This window comes from Euprymna scolopes, chromosome 4 (genome assembly GCF_053919585.1).
Source record: "Euprymna scolopes isolate OS-2025 chromosome 4, ASM5391958v1, whole genome shotgun sequence".
Classification (NCBI taxonomy): domain Eukaryota; kingdom Metazoa; phylum Mollusca; class Cephalopoda; order Sepiida; family Sepiolidae; genus Euprymna; species Euprymna scolopes.
The window spans coordinates 139,319,852-139,340,864 of record NC_136485.1 but is presented as its reverse complement, the minus strand read 5'-3'; the positions used below and the strand labels follow the sequence as shown (position 1 = coordinate 139,340,864).

The 21,013-nt window shown below is 36.4% G+C and overlaps 1 protein-coding gene across 1 annotated transcript in view; it reads right to left on the bottom strand.

The window, feature by feature from the left end:
• LOC145272118 (uncharacterized) overlaps positions 1 to 21,013 on the bottom strand; it is a 110,542-nt gene that overhangs the window by 37,428 nt on the left and 52,101 nt on the right. Inside the window, exons 7-8 of the mRNA XM_080127023.1 lie at positions 10,111 to 10,184; positions 8,859 to 8,909 (exon numbers count right to left, since the gene is read on the bottom strand). Coding sequence (XP_079983149.1) covers positions 8,859 to 8,909; positions 10,111 to 10,184 — 125 coding nt within the window. The remainder of the gene's footprint in view (positions 1 to 8,858; positions 8,910 to 10,110; positions 10,185 to 21,013) is intronic.

Genomic DNA, 21,013 nt, shown 5'->3' with positions numbered 1-21,013 from the left:
TTTTTCCGATTTTTGTAAACGGTGCTAGCCTCCAACAGGCCGAAAAATCTAGTTAATAAGATGACGCTAATCCCCATCTTCCATTCTGACATACTCCTGCAGGATTGGGCTCCTTTACCAACGAAAAAGAGCACAAAGTACAAAGGTGGCACACCAAAAGATATTTCTGCAAATCAAATAAGGAAATAATGGCAACCACGGACATGAGAGGTATCAAAACTTACAGAAAAAAGCCCAGACCAAGTGATTAAACCAAATAAAGGCGGGAGTTTTGCCCACCCCTACCATTCAGCCTCATGTCTTAGGACGGATGTCTTTCTCACCGATGACGAACAATACGATCGTACCTCCCAAAGAATAAGTTACTTTAGCCCATACCCAATATTAGAGGATATAACTATCTTTTATACGAGATGTAACCATAAGCAAAAGCTTTAAACGGAACATCATGGTGGAGGCTGTGAAAAAGAGAAATATCCTAGTAAGTTACATCTTTTGGATATTCTATTTCCGACAAAAGAGATATTGGAAATAGGTTACCAGAAAATAATTCAGACGGAAGTAGTTGACTTGCAATTAGATTAACTGAAACAAATCGAAGTCTCTGTCTACAACGCCCTGATATTCATGACCATAAATATTCTTCAGCTAATATGCGAACTTAGAGACGACGAACTCCCTCGTAGACTACACTCTTCCACACCTTCTTAAGATAGATGACTTTCACACTGCCTCAAACATGTTCAAATATTGAGTCTAGTAACTGATAGTTGTAGTAGAAACAGCAGCATAAGAGAGGAAGCGGTGGCTAAGTGGTTAACAACATGAACTGACAACCCAGTTCGTGCCACATAAACGCTTTCACTTAGAAATATTGGCAACCTTCACATGGTCTCTCCCGTGAGTATCCGATTTCTTTTTGCGAAGAATTCTAACTAGGATAATATCGAAGGAAACGAATGCCAATAATAACCATAGAATTCACTAGAAATGGATGATGATGTTGTTGTTCTTCTTCATCTTCAACAACTCGTTATTTTCATGCAAGTTCTCGTCTGAGCTCCAATCTATGGCTCCTCTGTCCTGACTTTCACGAAAAACACTCGTCTCGCTAAACCCACTATCAACAATTTCCCCCACTCTTTATCTGTTCCTAAACCTAAACGTAAATTCTATAAACAAAGCTTCTTTCTTAAACTGCACGTCTGTGGAACTCTTTCGTTTTCCAGCTTTTCAACTGACTAGAATATGGTCGTCTTCGAGTCCAACGTGAATAAGTTTTTGAGGAGCTACCCCCTTAAGTAATCCAATTTACCAAATTTCCACTACTAAGGATTACTACGACATGGTCCCTTAAACCGCTGTACACCCATTAGCCTTTATCCTCGAGTGGCCTCCGAGCCTTGATAAGTTTTGAATCCTTTGTAAAAAAAACAACAATAATAGCATACAGCGCCTGGTATTCTCTTATGGTCACTCATCTGATACTGACGAGCTCAGTTTCATTTCGGTGATCTTACGAGAACTGGTGACTCAACATAATTATACTAGATATTAAAGGGATGGATAACAATGGAATCTCTTGAAGTGATCAGACTTCAGCAGAACCCGACAGTAATAATATAGAGAAAAAAAACATCGAAATCTTTATCCCATAGGATTTCAGGACCATATATGACATTGTAGGTCCTAGAATGCCTTTTAATTTGGCGTGCATGTATGCACAAGGAATACTATTAACACGATGCATGAAGTTAAATGTGTCTATATACATATTTATTATAGTAAATTCGTATTCTTGTCTGTCTGTTTGTTTGTTTGTTTGTTTTTTTGTTCACAATTTGAATTATATAAAGTACACTATTTTCTAAAACGGACTTTTATGAATTTACACATATGTACATCGTAAATAATTTATCTAATATAACTTATGTTTGTGTAATTTATTTAATAAATGATAATTAAGGAGGTGCGTGTAAGGAAATAATAAAAGAGAAGAAAAAATATGACGAAAGAAAAGACCAAATAAAACAAGACAAAAAAAAAAGAAGAAAAGAAGCAAAGGGACATAATAGAAAGCGACAGTAGCGTCTAACAATTAAGGCTTCTAACTTTATCTATGAAAAAGGAAAAAAAAATGGTGAATTTTTTCAATGTTTAATAATGGTAGTTAAATAAAAAAAATAATTTTTTATTTTTTATTTTGAATACATTAGTTTTTACGCCTGTGCAGAGTTTCTTTTTGCCTTCTCGATTTGAAGTTACTTTTTTAAATTGTTGTGAACACTAGGATACTTCAATTAAAAGTGAAATATGAACAGGTAAAATTATAGAGGAATAAAAGGCCAATCAAATGAGGTATAGGCTGTTTAGACAGTTATATTCAATTTAACTTAAATATGCGGGTTTTTGAAAAAATGACAAGCATGGACTTCATTTTTATATTGGGTGCCATTAGCTAAAATCGAAACCAAAACTTGCAACACTCCATCATCATTCCTTAGCCTCTGAGCCACACCTATATATATATATATATATTCAATTTTCACCCCAAACAAGACACAGTACGACTTTGAAGTAGGGGGCTATTATCGGGGACATAAGTTGCAGGGGTATTATCAAGGGAGATGTGTAGCAAGATGTCTGTTCACATTACACTTGAACTTCTGCATGTCAGTACAGTTGAGAAAGCAGAATCTAAAGTTTAGCAGTTTTGGGGAATAAACTATTGGAGTAGAAGGTTTTCTTACACGTAGAGATCTCTACTGTGAAAGAGTGGGATTTAGCTGCTTGCCGGGTTTGTCGGGGTATTCACGTCGAGGGGGTACAAGTGCTTGTAGTTCGTCAGAGCATTCACCATTAAGGTACTTGTAGAACAGGCAGTGGGATGCAACATTTCGCCGATGGGACAGAGGCTGAAGCTTAGATGACAGTTCAGGACCTATCAAGTTGGCGACTCTCTTTTGAACCCTGTCCAGGAGTGAGAGATAAATAGCAGATGCACCAGCCCAAATGTGACAACAGTACTCCATACGTGGGCGAATTATGGCCTTATAGAGGTACAGGATACTTTCAGGCGTAAGTAGTTTTTCAGTATGGTAGAGAGAGCACACCTTCTTTGCAGCAGCCTTGGCAATGCTTCCAATATATCTATTCCAGTTCATGTTCCCTGTAAACGTTAGACTGAGAAGTTTAAAGGAAGTACTTTCGGGTAATGTGTTCTTAGCCATTGAAGGAAACAAGCTTAATTTTGACAGAATGAATGTGATCATCCATTTTTGTCTCCATTCCACTACAGATTGGAGGTCTTCCTCTAGTGTTTCTGCCATTTCCTTAGATATGTGTTCATTTGTTTTCCCTGTGCCTGTTATAGGGAGTGGGGTCATCAGCATATATACCCATCTCAGAAACAATTTAATCAGGGAGGTCATTTATGAATATCAGGAACAATAAAGGTCCAAGGATAGACCCCTGAGGTACACCCGCATTTATATCACATTGTTTAGATGTACGACCGTCGAGGACAACCTGGATTTTTTCTCTTACTTAAAAAAGGATTTAATTACATTATGTATTCTTCCAGTGATACCATATGATCTAAGATTCCTTAGAAAACAATCGTGCCATACCCTGTCAAAAACCTTAGATATATCGATGGCTACCGCTCTACCCTTCCCTGTTTTGTCCAGTGAACGGTATATACGTTCAGAGATTACAGTTAGAATATCTGCTGTGGAACGTGCTTGCCTAAATCCATATTGATTGTTCCTATTTAATATGCCTTGCCACGGGACAGAGTTAGACATCAGGGTCGTTTTTTAACGTGGAGAAAAGGAACAAAAATAAAAAAATTGTCTCAGTAGTGAAGGATTTCTCCTCCACTGACAGAGAACAAGAAATTGAAGTGCAGCATCTGAAGAACAGATGGTATTTATTTGCTCCCCCACCGAGCAAATTAGGCACAAGGCCAATTTTTAATGTGAGGAGTGAAGGGAGGGGGAAGGGAAAGGGGGGACCAGCTCCCGAGAGGTGGGAAATGGGAGCTGGTTAAAGGTCAGGCATGTGGGGTTGCCCCCACATCTGGTCTTTGCTAGTCATAGCTAGTCATAGCTAGTCATAGCTTGCAGTATCTGCCGGAACAGATGGTATTTATTTGCTCCCCCACTGAGCAAATTAGGCACAAGGCCGTTTTTAATGTGAGGTAAAAACCAGCTCCCCTAAAAGTAGGCAAAAAGGGGGCACTCTGGTTACCAAAAATAATAATTGTCCCAGTATAGAGGGTTTCCCCTCTATTGACTGGTACAAATTATCTTAAGTGCAGCATCTGCCGGAACAGATGGTATTTATTTGCTCCCCCACCGAGCAAATTAGGCACAAGGCCGATTTTTAATGTGGGGAGTGAAGGGAGGGGGAAGGGGAAAAGGGGACCAGCTCCCGAGAGGTGGGAAATGGGAGCTGGTTAAAGGTCAGGCATGTGGGGTTGCCCCCAGATCTGGTCTTTGCTAGTCATAGCTTGCAGTATCTGCCGGAACAGATACTACACTTTGATCTTGTCACCCCCGTGCCACGGAGGGCGGGGGGGGGGACATTTGCATCTGCCGGAACAGATACTACACTTTGATCTTGTCCCGAAGGCCAATTGATTGTTGGTCAGGAGTTTAGCAGCTGTAAAGTGATGGACTAGAGCTTGATTAATTAAGGACTCAAATATTTTGGCGAAAAGCGGGAGAAAGCTAATGGGGCGATAATTTTATGAGTCAGTTCTTTCGCCAAAATTCTTGAAAACTGGTACCACAGAAGTGGTTTTCCAGCAGTCAGGTAAGCAAGATTCGTTAAGGCATTTGTAAAGTTTGGAGAGAACTGGAGCAACCTCAGCGGAGCATTTTTTAATAGCACAGCCGGGATGAGATCGGGTCCACATGCTTTTGGAGTGTCTAGGTTTTTATGATACCATGTACCTGAGAAGGTGTGGTTTTCAAATCATCTAGTGTGGCGTCTGTTCGCAAAGGAAAGTCATATAGGGAGTGGTGTGCCGGGTCCAATGTGGAGTTTGAGGCAAACCGACTGGCAAGTAGGTTAACCTTCTCGGTTGACGTGCAAACAACCTCCTGATTGATTGATAGTGGGGGAATCGTTGACTGGCCATTATTTACTACACTGTTGTAGATTTTCCAAAAAATCATGGGTTCCTAATTGCTGTGCTTCGACACGTTTTCCGACGGTTTCAGTGTATTCTGTCTTAGCTGTCGCTATTTCTCTCTTACAATTACTTCTAGCTTCTATATACTTCTGTCTGTTTTAACTGGACTTATGTCGGTTGAATCTACGGTACGCATGCTGCCTTTGAGCAATGGCAGTTGCACAAGTAGAAGTAAACCATTGAAAAGAGTGGGGCTTGCTATAGAATTTCCGTGTGGGAACATGTGCTTCAATTGCAGTTTTGAACCATTCAGAGAAAAGATATTTCCCCATAGGGCATCTCTGGTGAGATCCCTGATGGCTTCCCAGTCAGTCTTTTTGTAATACCTCGTTGTTTTGAGCAGTTTTGGTTCTTTAGTTTTGGTTCTTCAGTTTTGGGTCGAGAATTTAGGGCGATTACTACCATTATCGCAGCATGATCGGCATTCCCGGGTGGGCGGTGGGCATTCGTTCTGTGTGTGTGTCGAAACACAGAGGACCATCTGATCATCCTGTAGGGTAGGATCGGTGAGTACGGATATGGCTGATAAGCCCAATCTTTGCTTGAAAAGTACTAATGCAGTGGGAACAGGGAATCATAGCAGATGTCGACGGCTTCAAAACATTGTCCTTCCTGTCCTCTCTGCGCTTCTCTGCAGTAACCTTTCGGTAGCTTTAATATTTGCAGGCGCCGTCATCAACAGCGGCCTGCCATTTGGCTCTATCTAAAGCTGTCTTCCCCCATGATGACGAATCAACGTTGAAGGCTTTCAGTGATGTCTTTAGAGTGTCTTTAAATCGTTTTCTTTGGCCGCCATGGGAGCGCTTGCCATGCTGGAGCCCAGCAAACAGAAGCTTCTTTGGTAGTCTATAATCTGGTATGCGGGCTACATGACCAGCCCAGCGAAGCTGAACCTTCGTCAGGATAGTGGGGATGCTTAGGAGTCTAGCACGAGTGAGGACTTCTGTGTCTGGTATCCTTTTCTGCCAGCCTATGTGAAGCAGTTTCCTCAGTCTGGTGGTGTGGAAGTGATTTAATTTTCATATCCATAGAGTAGGGTAGTGAGTATGACAGCTTTATAGGCTTTGATCTTTGTCATGGAGGTGATGCCTCTTCTATCTCATACATTCTTGTGGAGTCTGCCAAATGCAGCGATTGCTTTAGCGGGTCTAGTGTTGATTTCATCGTCAATGACTACATTGCGGGAGAGCATACTGCCAAGATAGATGAATTTTTACACCGCATTGAGTCTTTGTTCCCTGATTGAAATGTTGGGTTCTGCATATGGTTTTCTCGGAGTATTATCACAGCGTGAGCATCATTCCCGAATGGACTGTGGGAATTCGTTATACAATCATCAGGGACTGTCGTCAGAAATAAATCTAGAAGTGAGGCATGTTGATCTTGCTTGTTTAGGAAACGTGTCGGAAATCTAACCGTCTGTGATAGGGAATGAGATATAGAGAAGCTATGTGTTGTGCTACCAGCTACGTCTGTGTAAATAGAGAATTCAAGCCAGTTCCTGTGGTGAATATTAAAGTCACCAAATTGATACATATAATATATTGATACATACGCACACACACACATATATATATATATGATACATACAGTATATTGATACATACATGCATATATATATGTATATATATGTATATATATGATACATATAGTATATTGATACATACATACATATATATATGTATATATATATGTATATATATGATACATATAGTATATTGATACATACGCACACACACACACATATATATATGATACATATAGTATATTGATACATACATACATATATATATATGTATATATATATATGTATATATATGATACATATAGTATATTGATACATACATATATATATGTATATATATGTATATATATGATACATATAGTATATTGATACATACATATATATATATGTATATATATGTATATATATGATACATATAGTATATTGATACATACATATATATATATGTATATATATGTATATATATGATACATATAGTATATTGATACATACATATATATATATGTATATATATGTATATATATGATACATATAGTATATTGATACATACATATATATATATGTATATATATGTATATATATGATACATATAGTATATTGATACATACATATATATATATGTATATATATGTATATATATGATACATATAGTATATTGATACATACATATATATATATGTATATATATGTATATATATGATACATATAGTATATTGATACATACATATATATATATGTATATATATGTATATATATGATACATATAGTATATTGATACATACATATATATATATGTATATATATGTATATATATGATACATATAGTATATTGATACATACATACATATATATATGTATATATATGATACATATAGTATATTGATACATACATACATATATATATGTATATATATGATACATATAGTATATTGATACATACATACATATATATATGTATATATATGATACATATATATATGATACATATAGTATATTGATACATACATACATATATATATGTATATATATGATACATATATATATGATACATATAGTATATTGATACATACATATATATATATATATTCAGTAATGTCTGATGAAGCTTACTGGATCGGTAACCGAAACATGCGTAACTAAGCAGATAAAACGGTAATAAAAATAAAACATATATATATATATATATATATGGATACATATATATGTATATAGATACATATATTACATACATGTATATAGATACATATATATACACACATGTATATAGATACATATATATACACATACGTACGTATATATTTATGCATATCAATACATATATATATGTACATATATATGTATATATATACATATATATGTATATATATATACACATACGTATATATGTATATATATATATATACATACGTATGCATATGTATGTATATATACATATATATGTGTATATACATATATATGTATATATACATATTTTTTAAAATTATTATTACATTTTCACCCCCAAACAAGGTATATTGCCACTTTGATGTAGGGAGCTACTATTAGGGACACAGACTACAGGGATACTAGGTGGCGAGTTGGGCAGCAAGATATCGGTTCACGTTACACTTGAACTTCTGCATGTCAGTACAGTTGGGGAAGCAGGAACCTGACCGGGAGTTCCAAAGTCTAGCGGTTCTGGGGAAGAAACTACTGGAGTAGAAGGCTCTCTTACATCTAGGGATCTCTACTGTGAAGAGGTGAGATTGTACTGCTTGTCAGGTTTGTCGGGGGGGGGGGTATTTACGTAGAGGGGGCACAAGTGCCTGCAGCTCGTCGGAACATACACTGTTAAAGTACTTGTAGAACAGGCAGAGGAATGCTACATTGCGTCGACGAGACAGATGCTGAAGCTTGGATGACATATATATGTATATATGTCTATGTACATTTATATATATGTACATATGTATACAATTTTGTGTGTATATATATATATATATGTATGTATGTATATACATTTGCCTGTCATCTCTTTTTTTTAAAGATGGAATCGGCCGATTGCCGAAGACAAGATGCAAGCAAGCAAGCAAACAAGGTCGACAAGGTTTTATAATTTTATGGATATATATTTCATATTAGAATAATACTTACTTGTCAAATGGCAGGTGCTTGTCTTTCCAGTCTGAATATCCACAGTTGAAGCTGCAAAAGAAACAAATTGCAAATTTCTTTTAAGGTCATCCAACATTTTGGAGATTAAATATTTCGTTTTATTTTTTCCTGATAATTTTCCAAGGTTACGGCGAACAGTTCACAGATGGAAGACTAACATTTTTTGCTTGTTTTTAAGAACGAGAAAAATACAAAAGAGTGTTGTAGTTTAATGTATTGCGAGGATTATGTATTTTATAATACCATGACAATGTGAGAACGAATTATTTATCGACTATTTCTCTTATGTCTGGTAACTATTCCTACTCGTCTAATATTATTTTCATATTATTTGGATCTTTCGGATTACTATTCTTATCTTAAGTGTTATTTTAACATTTCGGCGGATCTAACCTTCGACCTTCTTCGAGTGCATCTTGTCGAACTTCAAAATCTTTCTGTTAAACACGGGAATCTGCACGAAATTTTGAACGGAACCCTTTGTTTAATCAGCCATGACTTGTTAGAAGTCATACGTAATTTGCCATAGTATTTATGAGTGTCGACCGCACTGCGATAGAACTTTCACATCCCAGAAGAGTGCAAATTACAACTGAATTTAACCAAGTAGGTTTTATATTACGCATGTTGTGAAAATAACACTCAAGATGAGAACATTAGTTCGAATATTCAAAATAATATGAATTATCCATCCTTTATGGGATTCTGTTCGAAATTCCGTGAAGGTCCCGAGTGCGACAAAAAGATTCCCGAGTTCGACAAAATACACCTGAAGGATTTAACAGATTTCATCGATCGAAACACTGAAAATAATACTCAAGCTGAGAACAATAGTTCTAATATTCAAAATAATACGAAGAAAGAATTCTTGGTAAAATTATTTATTACAAGAAATGAAAGTACATAACAATTAAACGATCCGGATGTAAGCGTGACACAAAAATAAAACACACACCTGATCGTATTTATATCGTATATAGAATTGATAACAGTGTTTTTATAAGCCACATATTCCATGGCAACACTGAATCTGGTCAGCTAATACAATTAAACTTATTACTTCTTATACAAAAAAAAAAAAAATGAATTATGATCTTAAGCGTGAAAATAACCAATCAATACATTAAGTATATCATTAATTTCAGCCGATTAAAATATTTACTCACAAAATGTTGTGAGTTCTTTTTGAAAGACAAAATGTATACAAAATGTAAAACTATGACTGACTTACTTTCAACTCCATTATGGCACTCGGAGCAGTTGTGGAAGGTTATTTTCTTTCCGACAGAAAACATACCACATTGTCTGAAATGAAATGTCCAAGAGAACAGTTTAGGGAGGAAAAAACTAATCCTGCTAGTTTTGCGCAATGCGCACGCTGGTCGATCACTTACGTTTATGAGGTCTGTATATACATGCATCGTGTTAGAATTACGGCTACGGTCCATGTATTCACGTTAAGATAGATAAAACTATCCTATCTCATCTTACAAAATATGGAATAAAGGCCACCGTGGGACGCATCGCGGAACAGTTGGCAGTTATCAGTGTGTATCATTGTGTATGAAGAAATATAAAGGAGACGATTTTTTTATGTGGATAATCTATAAAATGAATTGATTTTTATTCTTTTGAGTAAGTACTAAAACGTTATTTTAAACCAACTCTCATTTTGTCTGTTTTGGGGGCAAAATAAACAACTATAAATATTGATTACTAGAAAGTGGAGCTAATCAGATTTTGACTTTAACAACACGAAGGTATCAATTGCAATATGACACTGCTTTCAAGAAAATGTGGACGCTGCTAGATTCCTAGGTAAAAGTCAGATAACGAAATTCCTAACTTCCGGTATATATCTACCGGAAGCGGTAACAAAGCAATTTTTTTTCGCTTTTTTCCCTCACGTATTTCTTTTCCATGTGCATGTACTCTTATTATTATTACGTTTTCCCGATATTGTTATACTTTCATTGACATATATTTATATAAATTCAAATAAAAAACTTTCATTTTTATAAATTACAAAAAAAAAAAAATAAATAAATATTTTTATAATTTCATAAACTTATATTTCATATAAAATTTTACATAAAATAAAAACTTTTGTTTTTTAAATTTTGTTATTAAACGGGCGAATAAAGACTTACAGGGTGGAACAATGAAATTATCGCCCGAGAAAAGACGTCATTATTCCATTTCTGTTTGATGAAAACCGGTTTTCTTTATTTTTTGTTGCAGACCATAGTCTAGTTGTGTACAAACCCCAAGAGAAACAGGAGCCTTTTATCATGTCTGAAAGTAACACAACATTCAATGAGCGAGATCAGACATGCGGTCTGCGTAACTCATGCTGTCTACCGATCCAAGTTATGACAACAGGACCATTGCCAACACCCTCAAAATGCAAATCCAGATGGTTCAACACTTTAGGGCACAGCTCAACGAAGTTTCCAGCCATTGTTATGGTCTTTGGAGTGGTTTCAAGTGAGAGCCATATCATGCCACGTCGCATATTCAAATCAAGACAGGATATGTCTTGTCTTGCGTTTTTGTGATTATGTGAATACCGATTTCATATATTTATTTGCACAGCAAGTAGATTCCATTTACATTCCAGTTATTCTGTGGGATACTTGTTCCATTTTATAAATTTCTTCTTTTTTTCACTTTTTTCCTTCCTTTATTATTTTTACTCTTTTTGTAGGAAGGTGGGGTGGGGGGTTGCGATTCGAAGGATTAATTAAACGAAACGAACTAACATTGGATTCCAGTTTTTACAAGAAACGTTAGCAGTCAGCCGCCAGCTTTTTTCAAATCTTCAACCGATTAGTCGCTTTAATATTTTATTTACTGCTCACTTCCTATTTTTGGATTAGTTACTTATTCATTATTTATTTCTATACATTGCATTTCTGAGAGTTTCATTAGCACAATCACTATTACGCTATCGATATTGGAATCAGACGACATTCAAATTGGTTAACAGCGACCAACATTAAAAAAAAAAAAAAAAAACACGGTCAGTTTTCTGGTTTTATTTATTCATTTTTTTTCTTTTTCATTGAAACAAAAAATAAATAAATAAAATCTAATAAAAATATTTTCATTATACACGTTAAGTTTTATTTTTTGGAATTTTGTTTTTCCATAAAAAAAACAACAAAAAAATTAGATTTAAATAAACATATTTGCATTTTACGCGATAACTTTTTGGAGGGTTTTCTTTTTTTTTCCTTTTTTTTCTTTGGTATTCTTTCACGTACGTTTTATTTCTTATTCCTTTCAATTTTACGCGTCATATATAAGCTAAACCAGGGCGGGGGGCATCTATAAATATAAAAGATAAAATGTGTGTGTGTGTGTGTGGGGGTTCCTTCACCCTAAACTCGATCTCCTCCTGCTACTACGATAATGACATCATGTTTGACATAGAAAACGTTGACGTTAATTTCAACCACCTGCAAGTGTTTTTAAAGGGTTAATTTTATCCGTTCTCAATTGTGTGTCTCTTTAGCGTAGAGGTAACGTGTCCGGCATTGTTTTTCTGCCTTAGCCTCGATGCTTCGGGTTCGAGCCTGTCTTCCTACCTAAATCTTTTTTCCTCTTTTACACATTTTTTTCCCTTTTTTTTTTTTTTTACATTTGTTCGCAGTTTTGCTTTGTTTTGTTTTTTCTAAATTTTTTTAACATCGTATTTTTTAAATAATATTAAAACAGGGTCTCCCTCCCTTCTACATACACACCTCCAAACACACGGGCAACGCCGGGTATCCCCCGCTAGTAAATAAATAAAAACGCTTACGTCCACACTTCTGCAGTCTGTGGACCGTGTTATTTTCTTTTATTGGATTTTTACGTTAAATTAAAATTTTACGATATCTCCTTTTTTTTTATTAAAATATGTTCAGAATAGGTTTCTAAATAATGATGATATTATTATTATACCACGGTTCATAAACTGCAGAAATAGTAAAAGTAGTTTCCATAAAAAAATATTTAGTTAAACGAATCAATTTAATCTGTAAATGTAGATCCATAAGCGGTACGTTTTTAGCATGTTAGCTATGTATAATTACATTGAAAAATGCGAGCATAAAAAATAATATGGTTAAGATGAAACTTATTAAAGTAAAAGGGATAGTTGTTAAAAATGGAAAGAAAAAGACCAGATGTTCTAGTAAAAAACATAATAAATTTATAACTTAAAATATTGCAGCACTAAGAATTGATTATATAATGTTAAAATAAATTCTTAAAATGTGTGTGTGTGTGTGTATATATATATATATATATATATATATATATATATATATATAAACGAGGAGCGTGCAATAAGTAATGCCCCGGGCCCACTTCCCATAGCAGTAGAGCAACGAAAGTTGGCACAGTTAGCCTTTCTCTATATAGGAACCACCTAGAGTTATCCATAGTTATGCATTTCTCCCATCGTTTGATACAGCTCTGGAGACCGTTTGTGTAGAACGCCCCAGGTTGGTCCTCCAACCACGACATGACTTCAGAAATCAAGGTTGCATCATCTGGGAAACGATTTCCTTTCATAAACTTCATGGCTGGGGAGAGGTGAAAGTCAGAGGGTGCAAGGTCAGAGAGTAGGGAGGATGGGGAGGATTTCATAACCACATGCCCGTGCTTCTGATCTGGCGACATGCGAGTTGTGGACCGGGGCGTTGTTCTGCAGGAGGAGGGTTTTGCTGATCTTGCCCCGCCTCTTGATTTTGATAGCTTCCCTTAATTCCCTCAAAAGTGAAGCATAATAGGCTCATGTAATTGCCAGGAAATCTTCCATCACTACTCCGTCCTGGTTCCAGAAGACTGTGAGCATGACCTTGCCAGCGGAGGGCTGCACCTTTGCCTTCTTTGGAGGTGGTGAGTCCAAGTGCTTCCACTGTATTGACTGGGCTTTGGTTTCTGGATCATAGTGATGGACCCACGTTTCACCCCGTGTAATCAGTCTTTTGAAAAACTGTGACTCATCTTCTTGGCACATCTCCAAATTCATCCTCGAGCACTCAACGCGTTCTCGCTTCTGGAATGGTGTGAGCAACCTGGGAATCCATCTGGCAGGTACCTTATGCATATGCAAATGGTCATGAATGATAGTTTCCACAGACCCTGTACTAATCTTGACATCTTGGTGTATTTGGCGAATAGTAATGCGCCGATCTTTCATAATGGAAGCCTCAATTTGACGGGCAGACGCCTCATCAATGGCAGAAGGGGAGGGACGACCAAGTCTGGGAGCTGTTTCCACAGACTTCCGGACATGTTTGAATTCACGATGCCAGCGTTTTACAGGGTGATATGATGGGGCATCATCAGTATAAGTTTCTTTCATTTCATCAAAAGTCTCCTGTGGTGTGCGTCCTTTCAAATACAAAAACCGGATCACCGCTCGACATTCAACAGGCTCTATTTCACACCTGACTCAGTTCGAACACCTGTAAAACAGAAACCACAATTAGTTCAGAGCTGTAATTTGCCACATAACCCGTAGAGATATAAATCATTACATATACAAAATTTCAGTGGGTCAGGGGCATTACTTATTGCACGACCCTCGTATATATATATATATATATATATTTAAAGGAAAACAAAACATGAAAACATCCGTTTCCCTACACTGACGATTGCGTAAGCATGAAAAACTCTGCATGTAGGTCTTAATAATTATATATAGATATATATGTATATATAATTAAAGCAAAAAATGTATATCAGAGAGGCGGTAGCACTCTCTATACAGGGATGGCCCGTACACGCCTATATACGCCTACAAAACAAAACTATCCAAATCTCAACTAAAATCAACATATAAGTTTCAAAAAGCACATATTCTTACAGAGAAGCGTCTTACAAATCCAGCGAGTGTCAGAACGTCGGTTAAAATGTCAAAAGAGAGCAAAAAAAAAAAAGGGTACAAAAATGGCCAATTGTTCTTTTTTCTTCTTTCTTCTTTCTTCTTCTTTCTTTTGAGACGATGTATCTCGGTGTACGAACGGTCTCTGACAACAGTTCAAGCATCAATCGACTGCTCTTTACACGGAGAAGTGCAGTGACCCATCGCTTTTTAACTAACTCCATAATTAAATAAGATTACGTGTAATAACAAGTTTTAAACACTATATACCCAATGTAGATAGACCACTTCGAACACGGAACTTCTCTCAAAAGGGACAGCTCCAAATAATACACCGGATGCTCACAGACGTTCCAGTTTGCCAGTGGCCTATATTTCTTGGACGCTGAATATTTGAGGTAAACGTTAAGGTTTTTTCTTTAAACAGTAACCCACCAGCGTTAATGAAACCACGAAATCTTTATCTCAGTTGATCAAAATTGTTATAAAAGTAACCTATCAGCAAGTACGACGTCAAAAAACAATGTTATAAAAACAAATAATTCTTCAGATTTTGGACTGTAAAATATGTACAAAATGTCAATGCTGTGACCAGGATTCGAACCTAGGTTAGCACGGCCACAACGTGGGGTCCTAACCTCTAGACGATCACGGCTAACACTGACGTCTGTCGCTCTTGGCAGAAAGACACATGACTACTGTCAAACTATTGAAAAATAAGGAGGAAACTTGAAATTTTCACGCATGCGCAAAAATACACTATAGCGACCATTGTTAAATGCATCTGAATCTCTTCGCTCGCTAAGAAAAGTAGATCAGACCAGTTCTTCTAAGAACTCACCAAACGCCAAAGGAAATAAGTTAAATTAACCGCAAAAGAAACTGCAAGAAAGTCATCTTCTAAGAACTCACTGGAAGCTGACCAAAAAGAATCAAAATCCAAGCCCTAGCCACAAAAATAACTAGATATTGTGGCTACTATACACAATCTACTAATAAAAACAAGTAAGTTTTCTAAAATAAACTACAATAAATTAACCAAGTAACCTCACACTGTCACTGATTAGGACTTCATATAAAGATAACAACTACACTATTGGTGTATATACCGTTCCACACTTTAACTATTGGTGACGGGGCAGTATCTCAATTCTACGAGAGTTGTCTTGCTATAAGATAAGTGCTATTATAGTAAGATACACATAAGTGTTATATGTTTACATTTAATAAAAAATGTCAAAGTCAGCACGTAGTAAAAAAGCTGAGAGAAATATAGACTATGAAAAAAACAAAGTCAATGTATTATCTGAGCAAAAAGAATACTATCAGAAAAATGCTGAAATAATAAAAATTAAGTATCATGCAAATCCTGAGGCAAAGAAGGCTGCCTCACGTGCTGACTCAAAAGCACGGTATAACAGGGATTCCGAGGAGAAAAAAGCTGCCTCACGTGCTCTTTATAACAAAGAACCAGAAAAAAAGAAGGCTGCCTTACGTGCTGACTCAAAAGCACAGTATAACAGGGATTCCGAGGGAAAAAAGCTGCCTCACGTGCTCTTTATAACAAAGAACCAGAAAAAAAGAAGGCTGCCTCACGTGCTGACTCAAAAGCACGGTATAACAGGGATTCCGAGGGAAAAAAGCTGCCTCACGTGCTCTTTATAACAAAGAACCAGAAGAAAAAGAAGGATGCCTCGCGTGCGGACTCAAAAGCACGGTATAACAGGGATCCCAAGGGGAAAAAAGCTGCCTTATGCACAAACTATTATAAATATAAATATCAAAAACTGCCAAATCTTTGCCAAAACGCCAAAGAATGAACCAAGAAAAATTTAATAGTAAAGATATAAACATTTTAGAACTTTATAATACACTAACTGTTTTATCAGAGAGGCGGTAGCACTCTATATGTAATATAGAACCAATGGAGGACCAAGAGGCAACTCCTAAGGCCCAAAACCCAAAGACCTAAAACCCAGCAGGAAGCGACCTACTACTAATGGAGGCGGCAATGAGCCGCCTCCTAAAAAAGACAATGCTATCATGAATGTAAGTTTAAAAATAAGACTGTAAGTAAAAATACTAATTAACAAGAATAAAAAAGCATTGGAAATGCAAAAGGATATAGGGATGGTATGCCCAAAAGTATACAAACAAGATAGCTATGAATGGCTAGGCACATGGAAATAGAATTGCATCCAAAGTATAGCCCTATAGCTTTTTACAACCGTAATGATGGCACGGAATGAAGATTGGAGAAAAGCTATAGGGCTATACTTTGGATGCTATTCTATTTCATGTGCCTAGCCATTCATAGCTATCTTGTTTGTATACTTTTTGGCATACCATCCCTATATCCTTTTGTATTTCCAATGCTTTTTTATTCTTGTATATATACTTTTGCTTTAATGAACAAAAATTGGAAATTATTATTTCAAAATATGGCTTAGAAGGTGAGCTTTGAACTGTAAAAATTGTTTGAAATTTCGTCGCAAAATGAGTGAGCGGTTAAGCTTTAAAGCAGTTTCAAATGAGTAAAGCTAACACTTAACCAGAAATTCAAACACTACCGCGTTTGAATGATACATAAATGTAAGACAATGGCCGCGTTTGAATGATACATAAATGTAAGACAATGGCAGGGGGTCCGGGTGACAAGATCAAAGTGTAGTATCTGTTCCGGCAGATGCTGCAAGCTATGACTAGCTAGGACTAGCTATGACTAGCAAAGACCAGATGTGGGGGCAACCCCACATGCCTGACCTTTAACCAGCTCCCATTTCCCACCTCTCGGGAGCTGGTCCCCTTTTCCCCTTTCCCCTCCCTTCACTCCTCACATTAAAAATTGGCCTTGTGCCTAATTTGCTCGGTGGGGGAGCAAATAAATACCATCTGTTCCGGCAGATGCTGCACTTGGGATAGTTTGTACCAGTCAATGGAGGGGAAACCCTCTATACTGGGACAATTATTATTTTTGGTAACCAGAGTGACCCCTTTTAGGGGAGCTGGTTTTTACCTCACATTAAAAACGGCCTTGTGCCTAATTTGCTCAGTGGGGGAGCAAATAAACACCATCTGTTCCGGCAGATGCTGCACTTAAGATAATTTGTACCAGTCAATGGAGGAGAAACCCTCTATACTGGGACAATTATTATTTTTGGTAACCAGAGTGACCCCTTTTAGGGGAGTTGGTTTTTACCTCACATTAAAAACGGCCTTGTGCCGAATTTGCTCAGTGGGGGAGCAAATAAACACCATCTGTTCCGGCAGATGCTGCAAGCTATGACTAGCTATGACTCGCAAAGACCAGATGTGGGGGCAACCCCACATGCCTGACCATTAACCAGCTCCCATTTCCCACCTCTCGGGAGCTGGTCCCCTTTTTCCCTTCCCCCTCCCTTCACTCCTCACATTAAAAATCGGCCTTGTGCCTAATTTGCTCGGTGGGGGAGCAAATAAATACCATCTGTTCTTCAGATCCTGCACTTCAATTTCTTGTTCTCTGTCATTGGAGGAGAAATCCTTCACGACTGAGACAATTTTTATTTTTGTTCCTTTTCTTCACATTAAAAAACGACCCTGGTGTCTAACTCTGTCCCGTGGGGAGGCATTGTAAATAGGAACAATCACAAGACGCCTCTCCAACCACCTATATCCAGGACAAATAACATCCTACCTGAGAATTCTTCCTTCAAATATGAACTGGAATAAATATAATGAGGACATTCGGAAGGCTGCTGCAAAGAAGGTGGGTTCCCTTTATCAAGCTAGAAGACTATTCACACCCGAGAGTATCCTGTACTTCTACAAGCCCAGTATTCGCCCATGCATGGAGTATCGTTGTCACATCTGGGCTGGCGCATCTACCATTAGCCTCTCCCTTTTTGGACAGGGTCCAAAAAAAGTTTTCAATGTAATAAATCCCACTTTGTCAAAAAAGTTCCAACGCCTGTCCCATCGCCGCAATGTATCTCTGTGCCTGTTTTACAAATATTTTAATGGAATGTGCTTTGATGAACTTGTTGCATCTATACCCCCTCAACGTACATATCCCCGACAAACCTGCTTAGCAACAAAATCTGACCCCTTCAATATTGCTAGAAACCTCCCTATTCTAATAGTTTTTTTTTCCTCGAACAGCTAAACTTTAGAATTCCTTTCCTGTTACCTGCTTCCCTGACTGTACTGATATGAAAAAGTTTAAATGTAATGTAAATCAACATCTTGTTAATCTTTCCTAGGCATGGTCCCAAATTGTAGCGTCTTACGTTCAAGTAGCGATATGTCTTGTCAGGGGTGAACGTGAGTAAAAAAAATGTATTCATACTTTCACTCAACAGTTTAATAAAAAAAAATATACCGTAAAACTCGATTTTAACTTTACCAACGCCTTTTCCAAATAGATAGTTACATATTATGTTATATAGTTATTATTAGTAGTATTAGACGATATCACTTGTGCGCGTATATTACGTGAGTTCTTATTAGTAAAGATGAGTCTTAGTGAGAGTTCTTGTCTTATTACATATGATGTTGTATCTTAGAGAGAGAGAGAGAGAGAGAGAGAGAGAGAGAGAGAGAGAGAGAGAGAGAGAGATGTTGTTGTAATGACATTTTATAACACAGACATATAATAACAATACAATTTACCTTTTTGTAGAAATCACAAACACAAAGATGAGATTTATTACAAAACACATGATGAATTTTATTTCCTTACGACCGGTCGTGATTTCCTCATTAAGAATTCAAAGTTTCACATTTTGGTTTCTGAAGTGACGTCTCGCTTCAGACGTCCGCCTGTCTCTGTTTTCTCACTGACCGTCTCCCCTGACTGTCTCTGCGACCAACTAACTCCCACTTCCTATATTGAGAAATCCATGCATCCCGGCCACGTGAGCAAAATTCACGTGTTTCGACTTTGCACGTTTCCGACATTGATTTCCCAATAACCTATTTTTTCTTGTGTTGTTTCCACAAAGGAATTCAACCTACATATCTAATTTATTTAACCCATATTTTATCATCCACATTCTTTTAACAATTGAATAGTTTATTTATTATTTATTTCATCCGAATTAACAATTTACTGGACATTCCATTTAAACCTATTGTTCTTTAAAACCTATGCCCAGGGTTCGATTTATGCTTTCTCTTATTTTCATTTTAACTAATCTCTCTATTTTTATAAGGTGTTGGGCGCGAAAGGTGTTAGTTAGTTAGGGGTGATATTTCTAAATCCTCATCGAAGTTTCAAGAATCCAAGCAAGGAAATCCGAGTGAATCCGTATGAGAGAAAAAAAAGGTATATCTTTTATTTCATCCGAATTAACAATTTACTGGACATTCCATTTAAACCTATTGTTCTTTAAAACTTATGTCCAGGGTTCGATTTCTGCTTTCTCTTATTTTCATTTTAACTAATCTCTCTATTTTTATACTTACATGAACAGGGGACAGCCCTTATCATGTAACAATTATACATTTATATATTGACGAGTCACAATAATAACGTTATTATTTAGAAAGCCGTTCTTAGCATGTTTACTATGTATACTTTCACCTAACAGTTTTATAAAAAAAATATACCGTAAAAATTAATTTTTAATTGAACTAACAACACGTTTGGCAAACAAATACTTGCATATTAGAAAGCAGTTACGATTAGAAACAGAAATCCAAATCCAGTTCCGCCTTTCCGATTTTAAAGATATTTATAGAAATATAAAAGATGCTTGCTTTTCTCTAACCTGTCGAGTTTATTGAAATTAAATAAGCAAAGAAAAAAAACCCTAAACATTTATCTTGATTTGAAAAAAAAAAAAAGTCATTGTATATATTGTTCATGTCATCTGGGGTTTTAAGTAGATCCAACCCCTTGAGTGAATGCGGTATTGTGGTGACTGCAACTAGTTATAGGGAATAGACCAAGTGGATGACCCTCGACCCCTATTCCCCCCCTTTTTTTGGCCTCATGCCAGATTTGGAAAGTTTTATTTCCACATTTTATACTATTTTTCTTGTAAAAATTTTGTAAAGTTTGGAATATTCTTTTTGAATAAATATTTAAATAAGCAAAGAAAAAAAAAAACCTTAAACATTTATCTTGATTTGAACAAAAAAAAAACAAAAACAAAAAAAAAACGTAAGAGAAAAATTCATAAAAAATCCAGGTGCTAGTGCAGAGAGTGATCCGCGCTATTTGTTAAATCGTATTTCCAAGTTTAATTAAAGTTTTATGATATGTTCT